The sequence below is a fragment of the Somniosus microcephalus genome, chromosome 8 (assembly GCF_052327205.1).
Source record: "Somniosus microcephalus isolate GS21.2 chromosome 8, FLI_Smic_1.0, whole genome shotgun sequence".
Classification (NCBI taxonomy): domain Eukaryota; kingdom Metazoa; phylum Chordata; class Chondrichthyes; order Squaliformes; family Somniosidae; genus Somniosus; species Somniosus microcephalus.
In genome coordinates this window covers 53,199,613-53,226,951 of record NC_140994.1, presented here as the reverse complement: position 1 = coordinate 53,226,951, position 27,339 = coordinate 53,199,613, and the positions used below count along the sequence as shown (strand labels likewise).

Below are 27,339 nucleotides of genomic sequence, written 5' to 3'. Positions count from 1 at the left end.
TTTTCTGAAAAATCATGATGTTGGTTTTCTTTAGATTTACTGTTAGAGCCCAATTTTGGCAGTATTTGTCGAGTAGGTCTAGTTGTTGCTGTAATCCCTGTTCTGTGGGAGACAGCAGAACCAGGTCGTCCGCATAGAACAGGGACTTCACTTCTCCATCCAGGAGACGGAGACCTGGTGACTCGCTTTGCTCCAGCATGTCTGCTAATTCATTTATGTATATGTTGAACAGGGTCGGGCTCAAATTGCAGCCCTGCCGGACGCCTCTTCTCTGGGTGAAGAAATCGGTGCGTTTGTCTCCAATTTTGACCCCGCATTTGTTTTTCAGATACATTGATTTAATAAGGTCATAGACTTTGCCCCCTATTCCACACTGAAGAAGTTTATAATAGAGCCCTTCGTGCCATATAGAGTCAAAGGCTTTCTTGAAGTCGATGAAACAGGCGAATATTTTCCCATTTTTTGTTTGGTGTTTATGTTTTTCAATGAGGGTGTGAAGGGTATAGATATGGTCGGCGGTGCGGTGTTTTGGAAGAAAGCCTATTTGGTTTTTTCTGAGGATATTATGTTTGTTAAGAAAATCAAGTAATCTACTATTTAGAATACTGCAGAATAACTTCCCTAGACAACTGTTGACACAGATGCCGCGGTAGTTATTTGGGTCTGATTTGTTTCCACTTTTATATATGGGGGAGATTAGTCCTTGGCACCAGATATCGGGAAAACAGCCTGAGCGTAATATGATGTTGAATAGTTTGAGTATCGCACCCTGCATCTCCATATTGCTGAACTTTAGCATTTCATTTTTGATGTTGTCTGGGCCACAGGCTTTCTTTAGGTGGAGAGATTTTGTTTTTGTGGCCAGTTCTTTCCATGTGATTGGGGAGTCTAGAGGGTTTTGGTTGTCTTTAATTGTTGCTTCTAATGTGTGGAGTTTTTCTGTGACCTGATGTTGACTTGGGTTTGTTTTGTTTATTGGGATGTCTTTGTAGAGGTTTTCAAAATGTGTTCTCCAGATGTCGCCATCTTGGATTGGTAATGCTTGCAATTGTGTTGTACTCAGGTTATTCCACATTTCCCAGAATTGTTTTGGATTGGTGGAGTTTTCAATTTCTTCGAGTATTTTGTGGGTATAGTTTTGTGTTTTGTTCCTAATGGTGTGTTTATATCTTTTGAGGGTTTCATTGTATCTAGTACGTAGGCCTGGATTGTTTGGTTGCCGGTGCTTTTGGTTTGATATTTTTCTCAGGTCTTTTCTGGCATTTTTGCATTCGTGGTCAAACCATTTCATATTTTTATTTTGTCTTTTGTGATGCTTCCTCTTCTGTTTCACGAGGTCGGCTTTTACAGCTGCCTCATGGAAGATCATATTTATATCCTCTATGGCCGTGTTTACACCATCTCTGGTGATCTCATATAGATTTTCTTTAAATTTTGAAATTTTACTTGTGAGATCAGGTGAATTTAGTGCTGTGATGAATTTATCTCCACTGTCTGGGGCCCATCTGTATGTCTGGTTTATTTTATGTAGCTTACTGTGTTCCTTTTTTGTGTCTGTAGTTTGGGCAGAAAGTTTAAGGTACACATTTATTTGGTTATGGTCTGAGAGGGGGGATTGCTGTCTGACAGTGAATGCGTTGATATCGCAGGGGTCCAGGTCAGTGATTGTATAGTCCACCACACTAGACCCAAGAGTTGAGGAGTATGTGAGTCTCTCTCTCTCTCCCTTTCCCTCTCTCCCTTTCCCTCTCTCTCTCCCTTTCCCTCTCTCTCTCCCTTTCCCTCCCTTTCCCTCTCTCTCCCTTTCCCCCTCTCTCTCCCTTTCCCTCTCTCTCTCCCTTTCCCTCTCTCCCTTTCCCTCCCTTTCCCTCTCTCTCCCTTTCCCTCTCTCTCTCCCTCTTTCTTTCTCTCTCTCTCCCTTTCTCTCTCTCTCTCTCTCCCTTTCCCTCTCTCTCTCTCCCTTTCCCTCTCTCTCCCTTTCCCTCTCTCTCTCTCCCTTTCTCTCTCTCTCTCTCTCTCTCTCTCCCTTTCCCTCTCTCTCTCTCTCCCCCTCTCCCTCTCTCTCCCTTTCCCTCTCTCTCCCTTTCCCTCTCTCTCTCTCTCCCTTTCCCTCTCTCTCTCTCTCTCCCTTTCCCTCTCTCTCTCCCTTTGCCTCTCTCCCTTTCCCTCCCTTTCCCTCTCTCTCTCCCTTTCCCTCTCTCTCTCCCTTTCCCTCTCTCTCTCCCTTTCCCTCTCTCTCCCTTTCCCTCTCTCTCTCCCTTTCCCTCTCTCTCTCCCTTTCCCTCTCTCTCTCTCTCTCCCCCTCTCTCTCTCTCTCCCCTCTCTCTCTCTCTCTCTCCCTTTCTCTCTCTCTCTCCCTTTCTCTCTCTCCTCTTCCCTCTCTCTCTCCTCTTCCCTCTCTCTCTCCTCTTCCCTCTCTCTCCTCTTCCCTCTCTCTCTCTCCTCTTCCCTCTCTCTCTCTCCTCTTCTCTCTCTCTCTCTCTCTCCCCTCTCTCTCTCTCCTCTTCCCTCTCTCTCTCTCCTCTTCCCCCTCTCTCTCTCCTCTTCCCTTTCTCTCCTCTTCCCTCTCTCTCTCTCCTCTTCCCTCTCTCTCTCTCCTCTTCCCTCTCCTCTTCCCTCTCTCTCTCTCCTCTTCCCCCTCTCTCTCCTCTTCCCTCTCTCTCTCTCCTCTTCCCTCTCTCTCTCTCCTCTTCCCTCTCCCCTCTCCTCTTCCCTCTCTCCTCTTCCCTCTCTCTCTTTCCTCTTCTCTCTCTCTCTTTCCCTCTCTCTCTCCTTCCCACACAGACAGACAAACTCATTTATATATATAAAAATATTTCTACTTTTTTCATAACAACATGCCCTCAAAAAACCCTCAGCACCGCCGGGCACTCCAGCTAGTATTCAATAAACCATTATTCTCAATCTTTTCTGAGCTATGTGGTTAGTAATAAACAGAGCCAAGCTGTTTTCCCATTGAGGGGGAAGGGAAACTTTAGGTTGAAAACTTACTCTGAATCATGCTCACACACCTCCTAGCACCTAATTACAAAGCAGAGTTTCACCTGGCTACCTGCTTTAAAACTTCATTTAATAGCATTTTAAAAACTCCAATTACAGATGTGCTATGGAATCTGCAACATCTACTTAAACCTAGATATTACATTCATTGAAACTGGGAGATTCAAACCTAACTGCTAGTTAGTTTACATCCAAAGCACAGCAGTATTACTTGTAAAGCCATAAAATATATATTTTAGAGCTGGTTACATGAAGCACACCCTTCTAACATAAATAGTATTAATCGCTGGTTTTCAGTGAACAGTAACTTCAATGGCTCTTATCTCTAGACATGAACAGCAGATTATAGCCAGCTAATTGTATTCAAAATGGCCAGGCCCAAAAAACACAGCTGTATCAAGAGCCTTGAAGGAGCAGCCTCTGGGTGGGAGACAGTATTGAAATCTGGAGAGGTGCAAAGGGACAAGCTTAGCCACTTTAAAACCAGGCCACTAGATGGAGTACGTCTCCTTGGTTGAATCACAGTTCCTATGAGCTTGTCATTGAATGCGATTGATGGCAACCATGGAGACTTTTGTGATCCTGACCATCCTCCCACCAACAGACGAAGAAAGCATGGCAATGGGAGGCTTTGGTAGGTGGCCTCAAATGCAAAAATATTGGGTCACTTCATACTTGATTTGGTGCAGCATTAATTACTATAATAGTAATGCTATGCTCTTAGGTTTAATTGTATTATAATTAAAAAATAGTCAAGGTTCAATTGTGTTGCTGTAAGGAATTTTCATTAATAGGAAAAATGTGCTCAGATGAACCAATTTTCTGCAGAGTTTGCAGATCAAAACACTTTTTTTCCCTCTTTCATTTCTCTGATGATCTGAGTGTTGTATCTTCAAGATATTTGCAGCCATTGGCTGCTGCTGCAGGCATCCTCTGAACTGAAATGCTTGGGTTATCAGAGGTTTCCCAGCTGACAGCACAGCTGTGGAAATAATAAAGCTCCACTCTGTACTGATACAGCACCAATTGATGTCTAGCAAAGGAGAGAGATTCAAATTGGACAAGAAAATTGAATGGCAAGAAAAAAAACACAATGATAATTATTCCACCCAAGCAAAATTGTGGACAGTAGTTTGAGCAGCTGTTGGGATATTGGAATGCACATAATAAATGCTCAAATTTGTAAAAAATAATTGTAAACTTATGACAGGATGCCCACCCCAGTGTACAAGAATGATGACATAAATTTGTAATTCCAGACATCGTTTTCTTGAGAACTCTAAATATTGCACAAGATCATTTCCTTTGCATTGCACATAAATTATGCACTACTTATGCCAAAATCTCCTTGCTTCCTTCAGTAATTAGATCTTTAAAATGCCAAGCAACTCTCAAAAATTCCGTGAAAAATGTGTTAATATCAATGATCAAACAGCTTCAAAATTTACATAATTCTGCTTTTGTAGGTTGCATTTTATTTTTAAAATAAAAAAGGTTCAAGTTAGATCTGCTACTATATACCTGTGTTTTGAAAATTTATGCCATATGTTGTGTTTACCTTTTAGCATTTACAGGTATCAGGCACCACTGTTGTGGCTATCTTTCCAATATTAACTCATGTGCCTCAAACCCCTCTTATCTGCCAAATATACAACTGCCTCATTGTGGACCCTCTCCAAGCTTGTTAGACCCCTGAATATTTTTCCTCCTCTTTCCTGGTTATGCCCTCTTTTATTCTTGTCATTCTGTTTCTCTGCCCTTTCTTGCTTGCTCTTTCACAAAATTCACTATTATAACTAATGGAGCCTCTAAATACTGTGTCATTCCTCACTAATTCTGACCATCAGGACCCACATAAAAGCAAACAAAATAAATCATCAGACATTAAAATGCGTTTGTCAATAAAACTCATGTCAGCACAGCAATGAATTAAAAACAAACAGACCCATCATTTCCTGCCATCTATTCTCCATATTCATAATTCAATATTTACTCTTTTATGCACTTGTGAGGTGAATAAATTTAACGAAATAGAAAAATAATTGTAAAATGACTTCACTGGAGTATAAAATTGGGCAGCTTGCAAAAAAGGCGTCTGAACCCATCAGCCCTGTTCACACCAATCAGGTTAGGTTAAAATTGGGGCTAGTATTGGTACCAACACATTCTCCTTTTCTGCTCATCCTTGGTCCGCTGTCTTTCACTATCTACATGCTACCCCTTGGCAACTTTATCCAGAAGTAGGTGCTTAACTTCCACATGTATCCACAACTCTACCTCACTTTTTTAAAATTTGTTCACGGGATGTGGGCGTCGCTGGCAAAGCCAGCATTTATTGCCCATCCCCAATTGAAGGTGGTGGTGAGCCACCTTCTTGAACCGCTGCAGCCCATGTGGTGAAGGTACTCCCACAGTGCTTTTAGGGAGGGAGTTCCAGGATTTTGACCCAGTGACTATGCAGGAACAGTGATATATTTCCAAGTCAGGATGGTGTGCGACTTGGAGGGGAACTTGGAGGTGGTGGTGTTCCCAAGCGCCTGCTGCCTTGTCCTTATAGGTGGTAGAGGTTGCGGGATTGGAGGTGCTGTCAAAGAAGCATTGGTGAGTTGCTGCAGTGCATCTTGTAGTTGGTACACACTGCAGCCACGGTGTGCTGGTATTGGAGGGAGTGAATGCTTAAGGTGGTGGATGGGGTGCCAATCAAGCGGGCTGCTTTGTCCTGGATGTTGTCGAGCTTCTGGAGTGTGGCAGGAGCTGCACTCATCCAGGCAAGTGGAGATTATTCCATCACACTCCTAACTTGTGCCTTGTAGGTGGTGGAAAGACTTTGGGAAGTCAGGAGGTGTGACACTCGCTGCAGAATACCCAGCTTCTGACGTGCTCTTGTAGCCACAGTATTTATGTGGCTGGTCCAGTTAAGTTTCTGATCAATGGTGACCCCCAGGATGTTTATAGAATCGTAGAATGATTACAGCACAGGAGGCCATTCGGCTCGTCGAGCCCGTGTCGGCCCTCTGCAAGAGCACTTCAGCTAGTCAAACACCCCCGCTCTTTCTCCGTAGCCCTGCAAATTCTTTTCCTTCAGGTACTTATCCAATTCCCTTTTGAAAGCCATGATTGAATCTGCCCCCACCACCCTTTCAGGCAGTGATTTCCAGATCCTAACCATTTGCTGCGTAAAAAAGTTTTTCCTCATGTCGCCTTTGGTTCTTCTGCCAATCACCTTAAATCTGTGTCCTCTGGTTCTCAACCCTTCTGCCAATGGGAACAGTTTCTCTCTATCTACTCTGTCTAGACCCATCATGATTTTGAACACCTCTATCAAATCTCCTCTCAACCTTCTCTGCTTTAAGGAGAACAACCCCAGCTTCTCTAGTCTATCCATGTAACTGAAGTCCCTCATCCCTGGAACCATTTTTGTAAATCTTTTCTGCACCCTCTCTACTCCTTCCTAACGGGCGGTGCCCAGAATTGGACACAATACTTCAGTTGAGGCCGAACCAGTGTTTTATAAAGTTTCATCATAACTTCCTTGCTTTTGTACTCTATGGGTTGGATTTTGTCATTGGGGGCTGGTCAGGTGGTCGGCAGTTCCCACTCCTGCCTCCGATGTGAGGCGGGATAATTTAGTGATTTTGCCCTAATTGGGCACTTGATTCCCAGCGTGTGGGAACCCTTGGCCCAATGAGTCTTTTGGTCCTGAAACTCGCCTCTGATGATGTCATTTATGTAGCTGCATTTAAGGCCTGCAAGCAGACTTGGTTCATTTTCTGCCTTACAACTTTTATGCGGGGTTGTTCTGAGGGATTTGTGGTGCGGAGATGTCCACCTCAAGGTCCAAGGCCGCACCCCGCATTGATGAGGACTCCCATCAAGCTCTGGTGGAGGGAGCCAGAGCTCAGAAAGAGGTGTTGGTTCCTCCCTCTGGGAGGAAAAAACCTCCCCAGCAGACCAAAGCTGTGTGGCTGCAAGTGGCACAGGAGGTCAGTGCCATATCAATGTGCAGCAGAACCTGGCTGCAGTGCAGAAAGAGGTTTAATGACCTTCTCCGCACAGGAAAAGTGAGTATGACATCACCATGACCCTCAATCTGATCCCCATCGCCTCTCATCACCAGCACTCTGCACTGTCAACCTCCTCCTCCACATCCCACTTGACCCTTACATCCCTTGCACCCTTAACCAATCCCTCTCTCTCTGTGTACACATTCACTTAACTATTCGACTATGCTGCCCTCACACCCCCTATCACTGTTATGCTATGACAACAACTTACAACACACAGGGAGGGCCCTTGGTCTTGGGACCTCACTCCATCTTTGTGTCCTTCTAAGCATCTATGCTATGGATTCTCTACACTCACTCCATCATTCTCACTCAAACTCCACTTGTGTCCCTCATTGCAGGAAAAGAGACCCCACAAGAGGGAAAGGGCAAAGACAAGAGGAGGGCCACCCTCAATAGGCCAGCTCACCAGCGCAGAGGAGGCGGCCCTCGAGATCTTGGGAGCCGAGGAGGATGCACAAGTTGGGGACGGACAGATGGGCGCATCAGAGCAAGCTGGTGACAGAATAGTTTTGCATCTCTCTCATTTACATCGCATGAGTGACTGATATTGATTCTGATGCTCTAACAGATTGACTTATGAGGATCTGCACAATTCCATGTGTATGCAACGTTTATCTCACATGTCTAACTCTTTCCTTTACTCCCCCACAGGACCATCGACAGCCCCTCTCCCCACTGTCCAGGAGGAAGAGCCGGAGCCTGAAGACTCCTCAGAGGAACCTGCAACTTCTGAGGGCACAGCGTCACCAGAATTAAGCGCACCCAGCACCAGCACAGACACTCACACCTTGGTGGGACCTTTGGGAGATAGAGTAGTGTTGTCACCTGGTGTATCACAGCTCACAAGTGAGCATCAGCAGATGGTGGAGACAGGGACAGCAGTGGAGAGTCCGTGTCAGAGGCTGCAGGGCACTCCCAGCTTGGCTCAACTACATGTCGACGGAAAGGATGGCAACCTCCATGGTAAGGATGGCTACAGTAGAGGAGAGGATGGCTACGGCCATGGAGGAGCTAAGTCGCCAGGGTCTTGAAAACATGGTCATTGTTCAGAATAGACTGACATCTCTGGAAGATCGATGGTCAGCTATTGAGCAGAGAAACCAGAGCTTCATGGAAGTCCTCTGGAGTAGGACTGCCAGTGCAGAAACGGGTCCTCATGGCCCCTCTGAAGTGCAGCAAGGTGCTGTCAAGCCACTTGCTAGCTCTGAAGTGGGGCTGACCCATGAGAGGGATGTTGGTGGCAGACAACAAGGAAGTGGGGGCTCCTCTCCAAGTGCTCACATGACCATGCCACTGCAGAGCCCTCGGTCAGAGCCCCACCAGAGCCCTTGCCCAACTGAGATCGGCGTCTCAGCCCCTGCACAGCCGCAGGAGCAGCAGACTGTTGGCGAGCCCTCACAGGCTCGCAACCCTAGAGGATGCCCGCCAAAGGTGTCGAGGCAGGAGCAGCATGAAAGTGAGCAAGGGGCCTCCACATCTGCTGAAGCCACAGGGGAAGCACCGCGTTGGAACACGCGTAAGAGGAAGATAAAGCACAAGTAGTCACTTGGGTGTTCTGTTGTGTTTAATTGTGAAATGCCATCCTTGACTGAATGTTATAAAATGACTTGATGGCAAACTTGAAATTGTGGGCTGTGTCATTTCACAAATGGGACTCCTCAGCTTCGTTGGGTTTATCCTTACGCCCTTTTTTGAACAAGGTTGTAACATTTGCAATTCTCCAGTCCTCTGGCACCATCCCCGTATCTAAGGAGGATTGGAAGATTATGGTCAGTACCTCCGCAATTTCCACCCTTACCTCCCTCAGCATCCTAGGATAAGTCTTGGTGACTTATCTACTTTAAGTACAGCCAGCCTTTCTAGTACCTCCTCTTTATCAATTTTTATCCCATCCAGTATCTCAACTACCTCCTCTTTCACTATGACTTTGGCAGCATCTTCTTCCTTGGTAAAGACAGAGGCAAAGTACTCATTTAGTACCTCAGCTATGCCTTCTGCCTCCATGCATAGGTCTCCATTTTGGTCCCTAATCACCACCCCCGCCCTTACTACCCGTTTACTATTTATATGCCCACAGAAGACTTTTGGATTCCCTCTTATGTTAGCTGGCAATCTATTCTCATACTTTCTCCTTGCCCTCTTATTTCCTTTTTCACTTCCCCTCTGAACTGTCTATATTCAGCCTGGTCCTCACTTGTATTCTCAACCTGACATCTGTCATATGCTCCCTTTTTCTGCTTCATCTTACTCTCCATCTCTTTCGTCATCCAGGGAGCTCTGACTTTGGTTGACACTGACCTTTCCCCCTCATGGGAATGTTCCTCGACTGTACCTGAACCATCTCTTTAAAGGCAGCCCATTGTTCAATTACAGCTTTGCCTGCCAATCTTTGATTCCAATTTACCCGAGCCAGGTCCATTCTCAACCCACTGAAATTGGCCTTCCTCCAATTACGTATTTTTACTGTAGATTGCTGTCTTTTTCCATTGCTAATTTAAATCTTATGGCCGTGATTTTATGAACCTCGGCGGGTCCGTGGCGGGCGACGTCGGTGGCGGGTCCCAACCCCGCTGCGGTCTCCATCCCGGCCTCTGGAATGAATTTTCCGAGATTGGGCTTGTTAAGCCCGCCCAGCGCGTTTCCCACCCAATTAGAGGAAGTGGGTCTGGTGACATCATTTGATGACGCGTCATCAGCCGGTTTTCTTACAGGGACCATGGCCAACTTTCATTTTGACATTTCTGCTGTCAGTGTTCTACAGCATTGAGGTGCTGCAAACACTGACAAGCACTGTGATTGTGGAGAAGGTTGGTAGTGGTGGTGTTGTTGGTGCTGCTGGTATTGGGGCTGATCGTGGTGGGATTCCGAGGACCAAGGTGAGAAAGTATAAAGGGCACTCATGCTGATGGAATAGTTGGCAGGTGAAGTAGAGATGACAAAAGCGATCTGTCAATAGTGAGAGAGGGAATGAGGTCAGGCTGGATGGAGACTTGTGTAAAGACTTGCAGCATGGTGAATCTGCTGTGGAAATGCAGTGAGGAAGAGTTTGTTGCTGAAAGAAGATATCTCTGTAAGGTGGGAGCTTTTACTGTACATTTGAAGCTGTCAACTCAACAGCTGATTCAATGGCCACTGAACTCCTGCCTCAGCTTGACAGACGTGGTCCACGACCAGCGTGGACCTCATGGGTGAGCTGTCAAATGCAGAAGGTGAGCTCAAATTCATGCTTAACTGGCTCTAAACAAGCCACTAATTACCTGAATTGGGTCCCCCGCTGTGAATCCACCACTGCATGTCGGGTCTGCTCAGCGCGAATAGACCCGACATTGGGAAAGGCGCGTGGTGGTGGGTTCACAGCGGGGTCCCAACCCACTGGGGGGAAAAAAACTTTCCCACCCGAACTGCCACCGAGCACACCTGCTGACCCCCTGCAAAATCCAGCCCTATGATACTTTGATCACTGTTCCCTAAATGTTCCTCTACTGACACTAGTTCCACTTGACCCACCTTATTCCCCAGAACCAGATCCAGCAATGCCTTCTTCCTCGTTGGGCCGGAAATGTACTGATCAAGAAAGTTCTCCTGAACACAGTTCAGAAATTCTTACCTCTCTCTGCCCTTTACACTATTACTATCCCAGTCTATATTCAGAGAGTTGAAGTCCCCCATTATCACTACTCTATAGTTCTTGCACCTTTCTGTAATTTCCCTGGAAATTTGCTCCTCTATATCCTTCCCACTAGTAGGTGGCCTATAGAATACACCTAGTAGTGTAATGGCACCGCTATTGTTTCTCAACTCTAACCAAATAGATTCTGCTCTTGACCCCTCCAGGGCATCCTCTCTCTCCAGCACTGTAACATTCTCCTGAATCAATACTGCCACCTCACCTCCTTTCTTTCCTTCCCTATCTTTCCACATGCACTGTATACCTATCTTAGACCTTCTTGTATTCTCTCTTAGTCTGACCCCACCCTAATACTGTACTATTCCTTACTCTAAAGCTTTCTGTCTCTCCCAATCCTTTGTGCACCTTGTTTCTCCTTTCTAATGCTACAATCTGGTGCCCATTCCCCTGCCAAATTAGTTTAAACCCTCCCCAACAGCACGAGCAAACCGCCCGCCCCCCACGAGGACAATGGTTCCAGCTCTTTTGAGGTGCAACCCATCCACCCTGTACAGATCCCACCTTCCCCAGAACCAGTCCCAATATCCCAGGAATCTAAAGCCCACCCTCCTGCACCATCTCTCCAGCCACGCATTCATCTGCTCTATCCTCCCATTTCCATACTCACTAGCTCGTGGCACCAGGTGTAATCCGCAGATTACTACCTTTTAGGTTCTGCTTTTTAATCGCTTTCCTAGCTCCCTAGAATCTGCTTGCAGGACATCATCCCTCTTTCTGCCTATGTCGTTGATACCGATATGGACCACGACCTCTGGCTGTTCACCCTCCACCCTCAGAATGTTCTGCAGCCACTCAGTGATATCCTTGACCCTGGCAGCAGGGAGGCAACATACCATCTTGAAATCACATCTGCGGCTGCAAAAATGCCTGTCTGTTCCCCTAACTATTGAATCTCCTATGGTGGGGGATTCGGCAATGGTAATGCCGTTGAATGTCAAGGGACGGTGGTTAGACTCTATTTTATTGGAGATAGTCATTGCCTGGCACTTGTATGGCGCAAATGTTACTTGCCACTTGTCAGCCCAAGCCTGAATTTCGTCCAGGTCTTGCTGCAGGCGGACACGGACTGCTTCATTATCTGAGGAGTTGTTTCATCCAAAGGTTATCGAAACAATTTCAAACTGCCGGTCTGATATCAAGACCTGGATGAGCCAAAGCTTCCTCTAGCTGAAATTTGGCAATCCTCTTCAGCTCCTATCAGCACTTCAGTGGCTGCCATCTCAAGCTGAGCTAAAAGTGTGGAACCTTGGCATCCTGCTTGATCCTGAACTCAGTCCCCGCCACCCCCCATTATACTCCATTACCAAAATCCCATTCTTTCACCTCCACAGTATTGCCCACTTCTATCCCTAACTCACCCCTTCTGCCATCAAAACTCGAGTCCAGGTTTCTCCAATGGTCTCTTAGGTGGCATCCCTTCATCAACTTCAATGCCACATCCCATGTCCTCACTTTCACCAAATCCGACACTCCCATCACCCCACTCTGTTCATGCTCCACTGGTTCCCCGTGCCCCAAGCACACTGATTTCAAAATGCTCGTTCTTGTTTTTAAACCTTTCCATAACTACGCCCCACCTTATCTTAGCAACCTCTCCCTGCCTTATCTCCTTGCATGCTCCTTCTGCCCCTCTAAGAACAGACTTCTTGGTCTTTTGCTTCCTTTATATTATCAGTGGTTGCTTGCTCAGGTACTACACACCTGCTATCTGTAATTCTGTACCCAGTTCCCTTTGGCTTGCTACCACCTGCTCTGATTTCAAGAATCATCTCACAACCCTTTCCTTCAATTGTGCCTTTGGTACCCAATTCTAACCTGTCCATTTCCCACACTCAAGCCCCGATTTTAACCCAGAATGAGAATTGGACAGGCTTGGGCGGGGAGAGCTACAAACCCTCCCGATATCGCCAGTGAGAGGCCTCGGCAATTTTCCCAGGACTTCATTTTAATAAGATTGACAGGCTGCGTACCCGATGGTGTCGAGAAACAGGCAGCCTATCCAGTTTCATTGCGCAATTTCCGGCAGGCTGTCTGAGGTCTATTTAAAGGAGGAATGCACCACTTACATAGAAACATAGAAGATAGGAGCAGGAGTAGGCCATTCGGCCCCTCGAGCCTGCTCCGCCATTTAATGAGATCATGGCTGATCATCCAAATTCAGTACCCTGTCCCTGCTTTCTCCCCATATCCCTTGATCCCTTTAGCCTTAAGAAATATATCTAACTCCTTCTTAAATATATTTAATGAATTGGCCTCAACTGCGTTCTGTGGTAGAGAATTCCATAGGTTCACCACTCTCTGGGTGAAGAAATTCCTCCTCATCTCTATCCTAAATGGCTTACCCCTTATCCTTAGACTGTGAGCCCTGGTTCTGGATGCCCTCGCCATCAGGAACATCCTTCCTGCATCTAGTCTGTCTAGTCCTGTTAGAATTTTATAAGTTTCAATTAGATCCCCTCTCATTCTTCGAAACTCCAGCGAATATAAGCCCAATCGACACAGTCTCTCTTCATACGTCGTTTCCCGCCACCCCAGGTATCAGTCTGGTGAATCTTCGCTGCACTCCTTCCATGGCAAGAACATCCTTCCTCAGATAAGGCGACCAAAACTGCACACAATACTCAAGGTGCGGTCTCAGCAAGGCCCTGTACAACTGCAGCAAGACATCCTTGCTCCTGTACTCGAATCCTCTCGCTATGAAGGCCAAAATATAATTTGCCTTCTTAACCGCCTGCTGCACCTGCATGCTTACCTTCAGCGACTAGCGCACAAGGACACCCAGGTCTCGTTGCACTTTCCCTTCTCCCAATCTATTGCTGTTCAGATAATAATCTGCCTTCCTGTGTTTGCCACCAAAGTGGATAACCTCGCATTTATCCACATTATACTGCAACTGCCATGCATCTGCCCAATCACCCAACCTGTCCAAATCATACTGGAGTTTCTCGGCATCCTCCTCACAGCATACACGCCCACCCAGCTTTGTGTCATCTGCAAACTTGGAGATATTACAACTAATTCCCTCGTCTAGATCATTTATATATATTGGGTCCTAGCACCGATCCCTGCGGAACCCCACTAGTCACTGCCTGCCACTCGGAAAATGACCCGTTTATTCCAACACTTTGCTTCCTGTCTGCCAACCAGTTCTCTATCCAAGTCAATACCTTACTCCCAATCCCATGTGCTTTAACTTTACATGCTAATCTCTTATGTGAGACCTTATCGAAAGCCTTCTGAAAGTCCAAATACACCACATCCACTGGTTCTCCCTTATCTACACTACCAGTTACATCCTCAAAAAATTCCAGTAGATTAGTCAAGTACAATTTATCTTTTGTAAATCCATGTTGACTTTTTCCAATCCTGTCACTGTTTTCCAAGTGCTCTGCTATTACATCTTTTAGAACAGACTCTAGCATTTTCCCCACTACCGATGTCAGGCTAACCGGTCTATAATTCCCCATTTTCTCTCTACCACCTTTTTTAAATAGTGGGGTTACATTAGCTACCCTCCAATCCATGGGAACTATGCCAGAATCTATAGAATTTTGAAAGATGACCAGCAATGCATTTACTATTTCTAGGGCCACTTCCTTAAGTACCCTAGGATGTACAGGAAACTTTGGTTTATCCGGAGGTTAACTGTCCGGAATGCTCGAGCCACCGGCAAAAATCAGGAGCCGTTTCGTTAGGTTTTTTTTTCTTTTTGTTGCTTTTTTTTCCCACCAGTCAGGCTCTGCAAGGTCTCGCTGAAGCTGTTGCTAAGCTACAGAGACGCTTGCAAGGTACGGCCGACTGTTTAGAAGCTGTTGCTAAGCAACAGGGTTTGTTGCCAGATACGGAATTCAAAATCTCCATATGTTTCAACATTAGCGCTGGTTTGTCCGGCAGTTTTGATGGGACGGCAACAGCTCGGTCCCGTCGGTGCCGGATAGCACAAAGTTTCCTGTAGATCATTAAGCCCTGGGGATTTATCGGCCTTCAATCCCGTCAATTTCCCTAACCCCATTTCCCTACAAATAATGATTTCATTCAATTCCTCCCTCTCATTAGACCCTATGTACCCCAACATCTCTGGGAGGTTATTTGTGTCCTCCTTTGTGAAGACAGAACCAAAGTATGTATTTAATTGGTCAGCCATTTCTTTGTTCCCCATTATAAATTCCCCTGATTCTGACTGCAAAGGACCGACGCTTGACTTCACCAATCTTTTTCTCTTCACATATCTATAGAAGCTTTTATAGTCAGTTTTTATGTTCCCTGCAAGCTTACTCTCATACTCTATTTTCCCCTTCTTAATGAATCCTTTTGTCCTCCTTTGCTGAATCCTAAACTGCTCCCAATCCTCAGGTTTGCTGCTTTTTCTGGCCAATTTATATGTCCTCTCCTTGGATCGTGTGCTATCCCTGATTTCCCTTGTTAGCCACGGTTGCGCCATCTTTTTTGTTTTATTTTTATGCCAGACAGGGATGAACAAATTCTGTAGTTCATCCATGTGATCTTTAAATGTTTGCCATTGCCTATCCACCGTCAACCCTTTAAGTAACGTTCCCCAATCCATCCTATCCAACTCGCAACTCATACCACTTAAAGTGAGGTTGCATTCCCTGATGCCAGATTTCTTTGGAACAGTGTGGACAGAATAACGTAGATAGTAATAAGTCCGAGGGCAGCCCCTAGATTTCCTGACATTGCTGTGAAGTATGGTAGCATAGTGGTTATGTTACTGGACTAATGATCCGGAGACGTGAGTTGAAGTCCCACCATCTGGTTCACGAATGTCCTTTAGGGAAGGAAATCTGCCGTTCTTACCTGGTCTGGCCTATATGTGACTCTGGACCCACAGCAATGTGGTTGGCTCTTAACTGCCCTCTGAAATGGTGGCTCACCATTCTCAAGGGCAATTAGGGATGGGCAATAAATGCTGGCCATGCCAGCTACGTCCACATCCCATGAACGAATAAAAAAAAAGGTCCTGGTGGAACATACCCAGGAAGATAAACCAGCAGGCCTAGACAGAGGTGGCTGAGAGGATCATTACTAGCAGTATCACCCCCAGAATGTAGGAAGAGGTTCAACGACCGAACTAGAGAAGCAAGGGTTCATCTTTCCATATCTCTGAACAACATCCTTTCACACCCTCCCCCAGCATTCCCATCCCTCCATTACATCCTATAACATCTAATTACAAGGGCACACTGCATGGCCTCTCTTTCTCATTCCAAACACATCACTTCTTCCTTTGCTGTCATCACACCAGACACTAACAGCATTCTCTTCTCACATGCTAGCACTTGCAGAACCAGCAAATCCTCCCAGGACTCCTTCCTCACTTCACATTCCACACACTTAGCTTTCCATCATCGCTTCCATATCTTGATTCCATCACACTTTTTCTCCTGCTATCAGCAGATGCATTATATGTAGAAGCCTTACATATCGCCACTTACCTTTTCAACAGTCACTCACTAACTCTCGTCCCCTCCTTCTGGAGGACAAAACAGCGCACAATGACATGGAAAAGAGAAAGACTGGGGGAGGAGCACATGACATCATAGCCCTCACCTAAACAGAGCAGGAAACCCAGAGATTAGCAGCCCAGCTAAAGTTGAGGCTGGCAACTTATCTAAGCAGGGTGTCTGCATATTACTTGTAACCCTTCATTCACCTCAGCAAATCACATTCCGTCAGCTTGACAAATTCAAGCTGCATTCTCAAGACTGTTACCTGTTAATGTCCAGCCTGTCAATGCTATCCAAACGCTTGTCCCTTTCCTCGAGGTCTCCTGAAGAAGTCATCTCCTGGGTATTCACCATCCCAAGCACCAGCACAAAGATTGTACTCTGTGTGGGTTATTTGGTGAGGTTTGCACGTCGTGAAACACCAAGCATGGGCGAGCAGCAGCAGGTAGTGGTCGTAGGTCAGCCTAGGAGAGAACTCACCGAAAGGCAAGGTCCTCCCCCAGTTCTACTGAGCAGGACAGAGATGAAGACTTCATGGGCCCAGCTATGAAATGAAAACTGCATGCTTCTCACAAGCAGTTATACCAGGTATTGGAAGGCCTGCCAAGGAGTACCATGGCTGAAAGTTTGGAGGAGTCCGCTTCCAGCCTGTTGTGGTGTCATCCCACATGGCATCAGCATTCTGCAGTCTACCCTGGAGAGTGGCCACCTCCTGGAACTCTGCAGCCAGGCTCTCACAAAAGGAGATAATGTTACCAGCCTTTGCAGTTTTAGCAGAAGCTCAAACAGCTGTCATAGAAGCTCTGGGCTCCACACTGAAGAGGCAGGTGTCCACTCTCGACAGAAAGATGGGCCAAATAGACACCGTCTTTTGATGCTCTGATTGCAACGTGTGCAGTCTATGATGCCTGGATACCTCACCTGCTGTCTTCTAATAGGTCCACCTGCCGTTCATGCTGGTTGCTGCTGCTGTTGCTCCTCTAGCTCCACCTCTTCATCCATACAAATTAAACTGGCAATAATGGCACCCATGTTGAGCAGTTAGAGCTTACTGAGGGTAAGCAAGGCAAAGAATCTCAGAAAGAAGCAATTTGGAAGTTGGAAACTCTCCTGGCAATCCAAACAGCACAATGGCACACATATCCTATGTTCCAATTACCTGCAGTCAAGTGCCCCTTTAAATAGTGCTTCCAGTGACTTTGAGACCAATTCTGGTATGTTTTAACAGCGGATTGGGCGGAACTACCGTGATTTTGCATTAAAATGGCTTAAGGGGCCTAATAATATCATAGGACCCTGATTTGCATACATTCATGAGGCCCCCACCTGTCTCTGGTGGGCATGTCAGTCAACTAATAAAACTTGTCGGTTAAAATGGCAGTCGGTGGGAATGGAACCGTAGGTACTCTGAAGCGATTTAATCGTCCACCTTGTTTCCACTGGGTGAAGTGGGTTAAAATCGCCCCTTCAGTATCCACAGTATATCTTTGCTCCTTATTGCAAAACACTCGAGATGCTTTCCTGTATATGAGGAGCACCATATCAATGCAAGTTGCTGCAGCTATTAAACCACCTTCTTGGAGATTCTCTAAATTATTATTTAATCAGGTTTTTTTTAAATCTACAAACTGGGCATTATTCTTTAAATGAAATAAAATGCATATACCTGTACCTGTATTATGAGGATGTTGCCTAATCAACAAGGGTAGGGGAAAGTGGAATGGAAATCACAGCAACCTCAGCACATTCCTATATGGAACAGAGACCTGGAACTTCACTCAAAAGGTGAAATAATGGGAGTGATGCACTTACAGCAATGCCTCTGAAGTATACTTAGGATTTAATGGCAATATCTGATCAAGAATCAGGCTGTCACACAGAACATAGCAACCACCAGCATCCAAGATAGTTAAACAAAATTGATTGGCCTTTTTCTTGTCTTGTCATTAGAATGTCTGATAACATATTTTATAAAAAGCTGTAACTGTTGACTCCAACAGAAAGACCCAAAACCCTCCATCTGAAGGGAAGAGAGGATGGTTAAAATAAACTATAATAAAGTTAGAGTTATATTTTAAGCTTAACCTGGGGGGAAGGGCTATTTTAAAAAGTGTACGTTACACTATCGGTTCTGCTAATACTCACCTGTTTACTTCACAATGATCTTTACATAGTGTAAAACCATATTTAGTAAAAAAAGTGAGTGACAAAACTATGAAACCAAGGTGCAAATAATATTACATTGTATATTTTACATCAAATGAGTATCAAAGATGAATTTAGGCAGTTACAATCCACTGGGTTTAGGTGCTATTCCAAATACATTTGAGTAATGCTCTTCCAGACGTTGCATGATCCCTCAACTCTGTAACTGCCTTTTAACTGTCTCATGTGATTTACACTTGCAAGTGAATCAGCTTATAATTTGGACTATTTTGAACTCACTGCTAACATTCATCTTTTTCCAGACTTCACTGACAGCCTTTCTAGGTAGTATCCCCCTGTCTACCTTTCTCCTGTACTCATCAATGATAAGTTGTGCCTCCTGATGCAGTGTGGTAGCAAATCCTGCTTACAAAATTGAAACAAACAGCCTTCCATTACAGACGAACTGAAGAAAAGTAGCTCCCGTACTAACTCCACTTACCTGAAATAAGCTCTAATGGTTTTACAATTTCAGTACCATTTCGAATACAAGTAACAATAAGAGGATCTTTGCAGTGCAGATTTATTATTTACATTTATTCCCATAAGGTATGGTTTTAACTGCCCATAAGATGACGATTTTGTGTGCTGAAATTAAAACCAATATTTAGCATTTTTTTCCCAGCTATCTTCTCACTGCAACATTTTCAAATTTGGACTTAAAGTAACATTTCTTAGAAGAGTCATAATGTAATCAGTACCAAGAAAACCTCATTATATAAATTTGTCTCTTTCCCTCTCTCATTTACAGTACTATTGATTACAATCTTCGAACAGAGGATTTGTATCTGCAAAAAACTTGAGCGCGATTTGCACCAAAATTATTTTGACGCATATTAAAAAAAGACAAGGTAATTTAAAACATGTATAAACAAGCAGTTAATTAATGTCTTAATTTACTTACTCATTCACTTACTTGTATGCATTTTTACTAATTCAAAGTGTACATGTAGATCAGTAAGTGGTAATCCATAGGCAGACATCTCTACCACTTATATTGACTGAGTTCAATATATTTCCAGGATTGTACAATACATTCAGCATCACAGAAATCCCTAATGTCACATTTTACTTTTCTCTCATGCTATAATCAACCATTTTGAGCAATTTTTACATTTAAATAAGTTTAACCTGGGACTCTGCAGTCTAGGCAACTAATTGGTTTCTGTAAATATGAATTCAAGATACATTGCTCATCAAGGAAAAAGGTGTGGAGCTCACCAATAAGAACTTTCTTGGTTGAAAATAGTTAAATATATATTAGGAGGAACACATATTTTATTTTCTGAACCGATCCATCCAGACCTGGCATATCTCTTCACAACACCATTCCAATTTACAAATAAGTCAAATACATTCAATTTTATAATACTTTTCTAAGTTACTGTCATTACTAAATTGAAAAATGGAGAGTCAACATTTAAACACAATTTAGCAACCAGAACCTGGCCCTGTGTTGAGAGTTTCTGTATCTTTACAATGAATGGTTAAAAAGGTAGAATTTTGGATAAAGAATGTATGGAAAATCGGTTATATTTGGGAATGAAGAAAGGTTGTGCATCATTTTTGTCACCATAATGTTACTCACATTGACTTAATGAAGCATTTCAATGATTATCACAACATGTATGTACAAAAAATAAAGAAAATTGACTATCCTTTTTTCACAGACAGTGCTCCTTCAAATTTTGAGCTAGATGAAACTGAAATGATGTCAGAAGCACCCACAAAGCAGCTGAGGCAAATAGTTTAAGTTATACTCTTTGGACTATATTGTCCTCTCCAGGCTACGTTTAATGAAGAAATGCCAGATATACACAGATCACCTATAAAGAGAAAAGATATTTTGGGTATTATCAGAAATGGGGATTTTTCAAGCCTCAGGTGTTTTTCAAAAGATGTGTTTCTCCATGTGTTTACCAAAGAGCATTTTTTTTGACAATCAATGTCAAATCAAAAATTGGAAGTGGAAATCAGACTTCAATTTTTCTAAAAATAATTTTTGCAGGATGAGGGTGTGTTTGCATAATAGTTTCTTTCAGCTTTCTGTACATAGGTGTGATACACATCTGTTATTGCACAAGTCTGTAAAGCAGTAAGAGGATGAAACCCTGGTGCACATCTGTCAACAATTCGTCAGGGTGACTGGAGTGGCTCAGCAGGTAGAGATATCGTGAGAGGAGCTTGGAGAACAGCCCAAGCATCATCAGGTTTGAGAGAAATTGGTGTTTGTCATACTTTGACCCAGTGGCCTGTGTGACATGTAGCAAATAGAAAGGGCCAAGTTACAACCATTGTATCGGAGGAGGGTTAGAGGCAGTGAGGGAAGTTTGTACAAATGATTAATTTGATTTATTTTACTTCTCCCCATCCTTATTTTAACCCACTTCATTAATTTAATCCAATTCTGTGTATGAAGCAGGTATCTTTTTTAAATATCACATTACGGACAACAATTTCCAGAGAGTTTGGGGCAAATCTCTCTATTTAAATTTTTCGATTCCTGATGCCTTTTGAAATAAGTAAACTCAGAGATGGTAATGGTCCTGTTTTAACCACAACTCACATGTTAATGGGAATGATAAAAAAGAAGTTTGCTTCTTAAGGCCTTATAAAGGGCAATCTGCACAGAATCTTGCTCAATTCTGATTAACAAAATAATTTTACTCACAACCAGGCGTGTGAGAAGTGCGAAGGACAGGCAAGATGTCCACGTTTTTCTGCAGCACTGGCTGCAGTGAATGACACAGCAAAGTTTTCATAATCACAGCATGGATTCATTTGCAGCCATGAACCACTGCAGCCAGGGGTATCTGTGTGGGAAGGTCCCATTACACAGTTTCTAGTGTGTTCTGTAACTGGGCGCTGTGACATTTTATTTGACATTGTTACGGTTATGAAAGTGCTAGTTGCTTTCCTTGTTCAATGGTGTCTAATAACTGCTTCAGGTCAGTTTGTTGTACTTTGGAACTTTAGGACTATCTTCTTCAACACATGGAAAGGATGACAGGCCATGACATATATCTGAAGTGTTATTTAATAAATGAGTACTTGTAATGTTTGAGTGCATGTGTAATGTTGCAGGTCATGTGTTGAGTGTCAATTCATTTTCCAGCGCGCCCCTTGTTTATTTCTTTAATTGTTCATAGGATGTGAACAACATTGGATGAACTTCATTGGTCCAACTCTAGTTGCCCTGAGAAGGTAGTAGTGGGCCTTCTCCTTTAATTGCTGCAGTCTTTGTGCTGATGGTACTGATAAGGTTGTTAGGTAAAGATTTCCATGATTTTAACCCAGCAACGATGAAATAACTGTCGCATGTGTCCAAGTCAGGATGGTATGTGACTTGGAAGGGAACTTAGAGGTGATGGTGTTCCCATGAATCATAGACTTCTGCATATTGCTTCTTCATGTGTCCTCCAGCCGAGAGAAGTGGCAATTGATGGGTGAGCCAACCGATGAGATGCCTGGGATTCAGATAGCCTGCTGGAACTAGCAGTGGAAAGAATGTCCTGGGCTGTAGTCAATAATTTGAGATGGTGCTTACAGCCACTTGTATAATGCAACGTGGTGGCACAGAGCCACCACTTACATGACTTGGCTGCTCCTGTATGCATGCTACTGCTGTTTGCTGTTGCCTCAGAAGGCCCAAAGATGTGTTGCAGCATAGAACAGAGGACCTGTATGAGATCTTTGAATGTATCGCTGATGGTTATCTTTAAGCCTTGTCCAAGAAAATTAAAGCATACCTTCACTATTTCTTGGAAAATGGATCTAAAGCACCTATAGCAGCAGTGGGAGCATTCATGAAAGAAGTTCCCATTGTATCCACAGTCCATATTATTGATGGACATTGTAGTCGCTATTGGTGTTATGCCCTGTTCAATGGCAAACTGCACTGCAGACAACTGTTCTTCTCTTGCTTCCACTGCTATGATGTAAAGTTAAGTTTTTTGAGCTTCTCTGCAAACTCAGAATCACAATCACAGAATCACAGAATCTACAGTGCAGATAGAGGCCATTTCGGCCCATCGAGCCTGCACCGACACATATCCCACCCTATCCCCGTAACCCCATGTATTTAATCCCCTAACACTAAGGGTCAATTTATCATAGCCAAATCAACCTAACCTGCACATCTTTGGACTGTGGGAGGAAACCGGAGCACCCGGAGGAAACCCACGCAGACACAGGGAGAATGTGCAAACTCCACACAGACAGTCGCCCGAGGCCAGATTTGAACCCGGGTCCCTGGCGCTGTGAGGCAACAGTGCTAACCACTATGCCTCCTAAGATAAATGACTAAATCTTCTGCCATTGTGACATTTGAGCTAGTTTCTATCGTTTATTTCAATCTGCCCTGCTCCTAATCTTCACACAGTAAGTTTTCTACCTGTAGTACAGTAGGATAAAACTCTACTGCTTTATTGTTTTTTGAGCACAATACAACTGGGTTTCTCTGTAAATGACCAACTTTCCAAAGCTCAAAGGATGAAGCATATAAAGTAATGATTCAAAGAGGAGAAAGTTCTTCAATTTATGTCAAATGCTCTCTTGTAAAGTGAAGAGAATTCTTCAAACAAGGAAATAAATAAGGCAGAGAGAAGGAAAAAGTATGCATGACATTTAGAACAGTATAAAAGGAGAACAGAAGGCTACAGAGAAGGAAAATAACAAGTCAGGCTCCTTTATGTACATAGTGAAAGTGACCCCGGCTCCGCTGGTCATATGGTGAAACAGCCCAAGTCATTGGCACAGAGACTGAAACAGGGTTGCATGAATGAGATGATCAGAGGTGGAATTAACAACACATCACATGCTGGAATACTGTGACGATGATCATCCAGATAGGCTCCAACCCTGCTCTCTAAACAGGTTTTGTCTCTCCAATCCCAGCCCCCCCCCCACCACATTCACTCATGCAGACCTTGACTTTACTCTCCAAAGTATAAATGCAAGCTCTTTCTTTCATTGCAACAGTGATTACACTTCAAAAGTATTTCATTGGTTGTGAAGCACTTTGGGACATCTTGAAGTCATGAAAGGTGCTATGTAAATGCAGGTCTTTCTTTTTTTCTCTTTCCATTCTCACCGCTGATTCTTTGTTTCCAAAAATGCAGCCATTGATTTGGCTGCTTCTGGTTCCTCGACCCCTATCTTCTGCTCTCATGCCTCTAAATCTTACTATCACTTCAGCCCCATCTATCTCCCCCAGCTCTCATGAAGTTCAATTCCTTCAGTGAAGCCCACTACCTGCTATTTTAGCACCCATACATCCTAGCCCCTGAGCATCCATCCTCCCCTTTTTTCATGAAGTTCAATTCCTTCAGTGAAGCCCACTACCTGCTATTTTAGCACCTATACATCCTAGCCCCTGAGCATCCATCCTCCCCTTTTTGACAACATTAACAAATCCTCCCTACCTTAAAGCATTGTTCCAAATGTTTTCAAAACCACCATTATCACCCCTCCAGAAGAAACCCACACCCAACCCCTCTATCCTTGAAAATCAGGTGTGTCGCCTGGCCCTTTTCTCCAAGATCCTTAAACATGTTCTTGCAATATAATAATCCATTCATTGCTCTTATGAATTCCTGTTCAAATAAATTGAGTATGGTTTCTGTACAGCCCACAGCACCGAGACTACTCTGATCAAAATCACCAATATTATCATGTGTCTCTGTGACCATAGATCACTGTCCCTCTTATGCGGAGGATAAATAGTGACTGCATTAGATCAGATAGAAGTGGAAAGGTAGTTGACTGTTCTCTCTCCAGAGGCTGTGCAAGATGGGAATAAATATGGCAGGTGCTACAAATTGCTTTAGTCCACGATTCAACTGGTCATTTTCACATTGCAGTGGCGAGCCAGAAACCCACGGTAGCTCATGTACAGTATATAATCTCAGTTAAAGATTCTGGAAAAAAAAGCACTGAGAACCTTGAAGTGATTTGTTATGGTGAACTTTGAAAATAATTTAACATACCAGTGAATGTTAAAAAATGTATTGCTACCTAATCTGCTGAATTTAGCTTCTGTATCATTTTAGTTCTTAGAATCTATTTCGATGAGTAGTTTTGGCCAGAGCTACACGGTCTGTTAAACAGCTGTTTTTCCTGCCAATTTGGAGAGAGACGGAGTAATGGAATAGCACCTATACTATTTCTGGTGCATACTCTAAGGTATAAGATTCACTGTTAATTTTGTGGCACACTATCGCAGATATTCTGCATGCAAGATCAAGTTTCACTTCATAAGAAGTGTTACTTGCCTATGGAAATTAAGTTTTGCAGAAAGCACAAATAGATGGGGAGTACCCTGAATTACAGCAATCCTTGTAAAAACATGAATGTGAAGAATGCAACTGAAAACAGTCTAAAAATAATAAATGTAAAATATTCAGCTGATATTTGTGTATATACACTACATGCGTAATTGTCTATCCTCAGCAAGATGGTGTGATTTCTATTTTGTACCTGTATCATGAGTGGACAATCCAGCATGTTCAGCTATTATTTTTATTGGCTCTCTGAGGAAGGCTTGAATAGCAATTAATCCTTGATGCACGACAGCATCAGGAGGAAACTCAATTGGACATTTTCTAAGGTTGAGGGCCTTCAATGAAGTCAGATTACCTATTAGAAAATAAATCAGGTCAATAAAAGTACCTACTACTGTAATAATCCTGATTCTCCAAAGAATGGTGTATGTAAAAACATATACATATGATTATCCCACTCTTGTACATAGCATTAACAGAATTTTTTTTAAGTAATTACAGAAGAAAGTAATTTCAGTTTTTTTGGGGGGAGGGGAGTGAAATTTAGCATTCATCAAAGTGAGGGATGTCAATACTGGAGATTCAAATTACTTGGTCACTGTCCGCGTCAATTATTCTCAGGCCTGGTATAGCACACGTCACATACAAGTAAAATTCCCTCTCCGCTGTTGCACCCTCAAACTCAGAGGAGGAACCTTTAGAGCTTCAGTCTGGATTAATCAACTTCCCACACCAGCCTTCTGGTATTTTTGAATGACACTGTCCTTTGGCCCAAAGTTGAGACTGCCCAACTCATTTCACGAAAGGGTTATTACAGCCAGCAAATAGGAGATACTGGGGCCAATTTTCAGTTCTGGCGTGCATTGGGTGTTGGACACCCACCGCCCCCCTTGGTGCCACCAGTGAGAGACCCGGCCAAATTTCATGGTTGGGCCTCGCTACCATTCAGTCAGCAAGCTGCTTGTGCATTTCGAGCAGTTCGCCGATCGGAGGAGCTTCAAATTCTGGCGGCTCCAGTGTGGAGTTCAGCTGATACAGGTAGGATCGGGGGGAACGAGGAAGGAGCCAATTCCGGGGGGGGGGGGGGCGGGTGGGGAGATGCAGAAGATCATGTATTGCAGGGGTTGATTTTTATGGAGTCAGGAGCAGCGTTAATGCTCCTCCTCATCAAGTTCCTTTGAAGTTACGCGGATGCGCAGTGTCTGTTAGGTCCCGCGCAGGCCACTCACAGGGTTTTGTATTGCAAAAACCACGCACGCGCAAAATTTGAATGGGCCGCACAGCAATTTAAAGGGGCCGCGCACAAAAATGAGAGGGAAGATTGTTCCTCATCCCACAATAATCTATTTTAAGCCTTAAGCTTACCCTTTTCTGAGCAGCCTGCAGCAGTCACTTTAAAGACTGCAGGTTACACTGCTCAATTCCAAGTATCAATGCGTGGTGCATATGCCACGCATGCTCCGCCCATTGGTATCTGAAATTGCATTGTGGTCCTATTGATGTCACAGGACCCCAATTCGAATGAACCAATGAGGTGCCTGCCTATTTTCAGGCACCTTATTTTGCAAAGTCCATAATACAGATCACCACTAAGGTTAAAAAGAGTATAACAGAAGATTAAATAAATGAAGTAGTGGTTTGGTGATTCTAAGTTTGGGGCTTAAAAGCCTGTGGATTCTAGGAGGAAAGGAAAACTGCAGAGGCAAGGAGTCTTGAGGTCCTGAGAAAGAATGAATATGCATAAAAGACAAAGCAACGAGTCTTGATTTTAACAGTACCGATGCAGAAAGGAAGAAACATGTATTGGATGGTGTACTTGGAGCTTAGGAGGAGCAAAAGAGGGAAGATCAGAGCAGCAATGACCATCTATCTATATAATTTATAAACATGAGCCTAGCACATTTCATCTTAAATGTCTCTGTAGTATCATAAATCATGTGTCACAATTTAATAATTGCTTATCTATTCCATTATCTCTGCTCGATTGCTCAAGTATCTGGCTGTCATTAGATAGATAGGAAAATTTATCACTACTAATCAGAAACCAGAAATCCACATGAAACCAACCAAATGCCTGGAAATGTTTTCCCCAGTGCTATAAACAATCACCTTGCATTCCCAAAAGTCCACTTGATACAAATAATTAAAAAAAACAATTATAAATAGATTAAGTAACTCTGGGGGAAATAACCAGAAAATCAGTCACTGCATGTTTAAAGTGCTTCCAACGGATTGCCCTTTCACAAAGCTACACTCCCATCTGGGGCTTGAGTTCTGCTGCATTCCCCAGCTTACACTGTGTATATCGTGTCTGAATGAAGGGACTCAACCAGTTAGTGAACTCCCAGAATGCATCAGTATCACTGCATGTTACTTTGATAAATTGCCACTCCCAGAATGCAGAACAAGACAGTCTGGATGTGCGCCTTAAAAACAGGAAGTTGTGTCACGCACTCAGAATGGGCAGTCTTCCTATCAATCATTAAAATATTCTGGTACTTCAAAGACATCTTATTTTCTGACTGGATCAACAGTTACTTGGATAGGTGTGGATTAATTAAGGAAAGCCGGCACGGATATTAAAGGCAAATCATGCTTAACCAACTTGATCGAGTTTTTTGATGAGGTAACAG

At 43.8% G+C, this 27,339-nt stretch overlaps 1 protein-coding gene across 6 annotated transcripts in view; it reads right to left on the bottom strand.

Moving 5' to 3' along the window:
• The window catches only part of LOC147113523 (leucine-rich repeat-containing protein 27-like), a 122,370-nt gene that overhangs the window by 61,616 nt on the left and 33,415 nt on the right, over positions 1-27,339 (bottom strand). For 3 of the 6 annotated variants that reach the window (XM_085994730.1, XM_085994727.1, XM_085994728.1), the window contains 2 exons: positions 24,903-25,061; positions 18,666-18,788 (listed from right to left, as the gene is read on the bottom strand). The exons of 2 other annotated variants lie outside the window; for them this stretch is intronic. In XM_085994730.1, the coding sequence (XP_085850856.1) occupies positions 18,666-18,788; positions 24,903-25,061 (282 nt within the window). The remainder of the gene's footprint in view (positions 1-18,665; positions 18,789-24,902; positions 25,062-27,339) is intronic. One more of the 6 variants, XM_085994729.1, reaches the window with a different exon arrangement.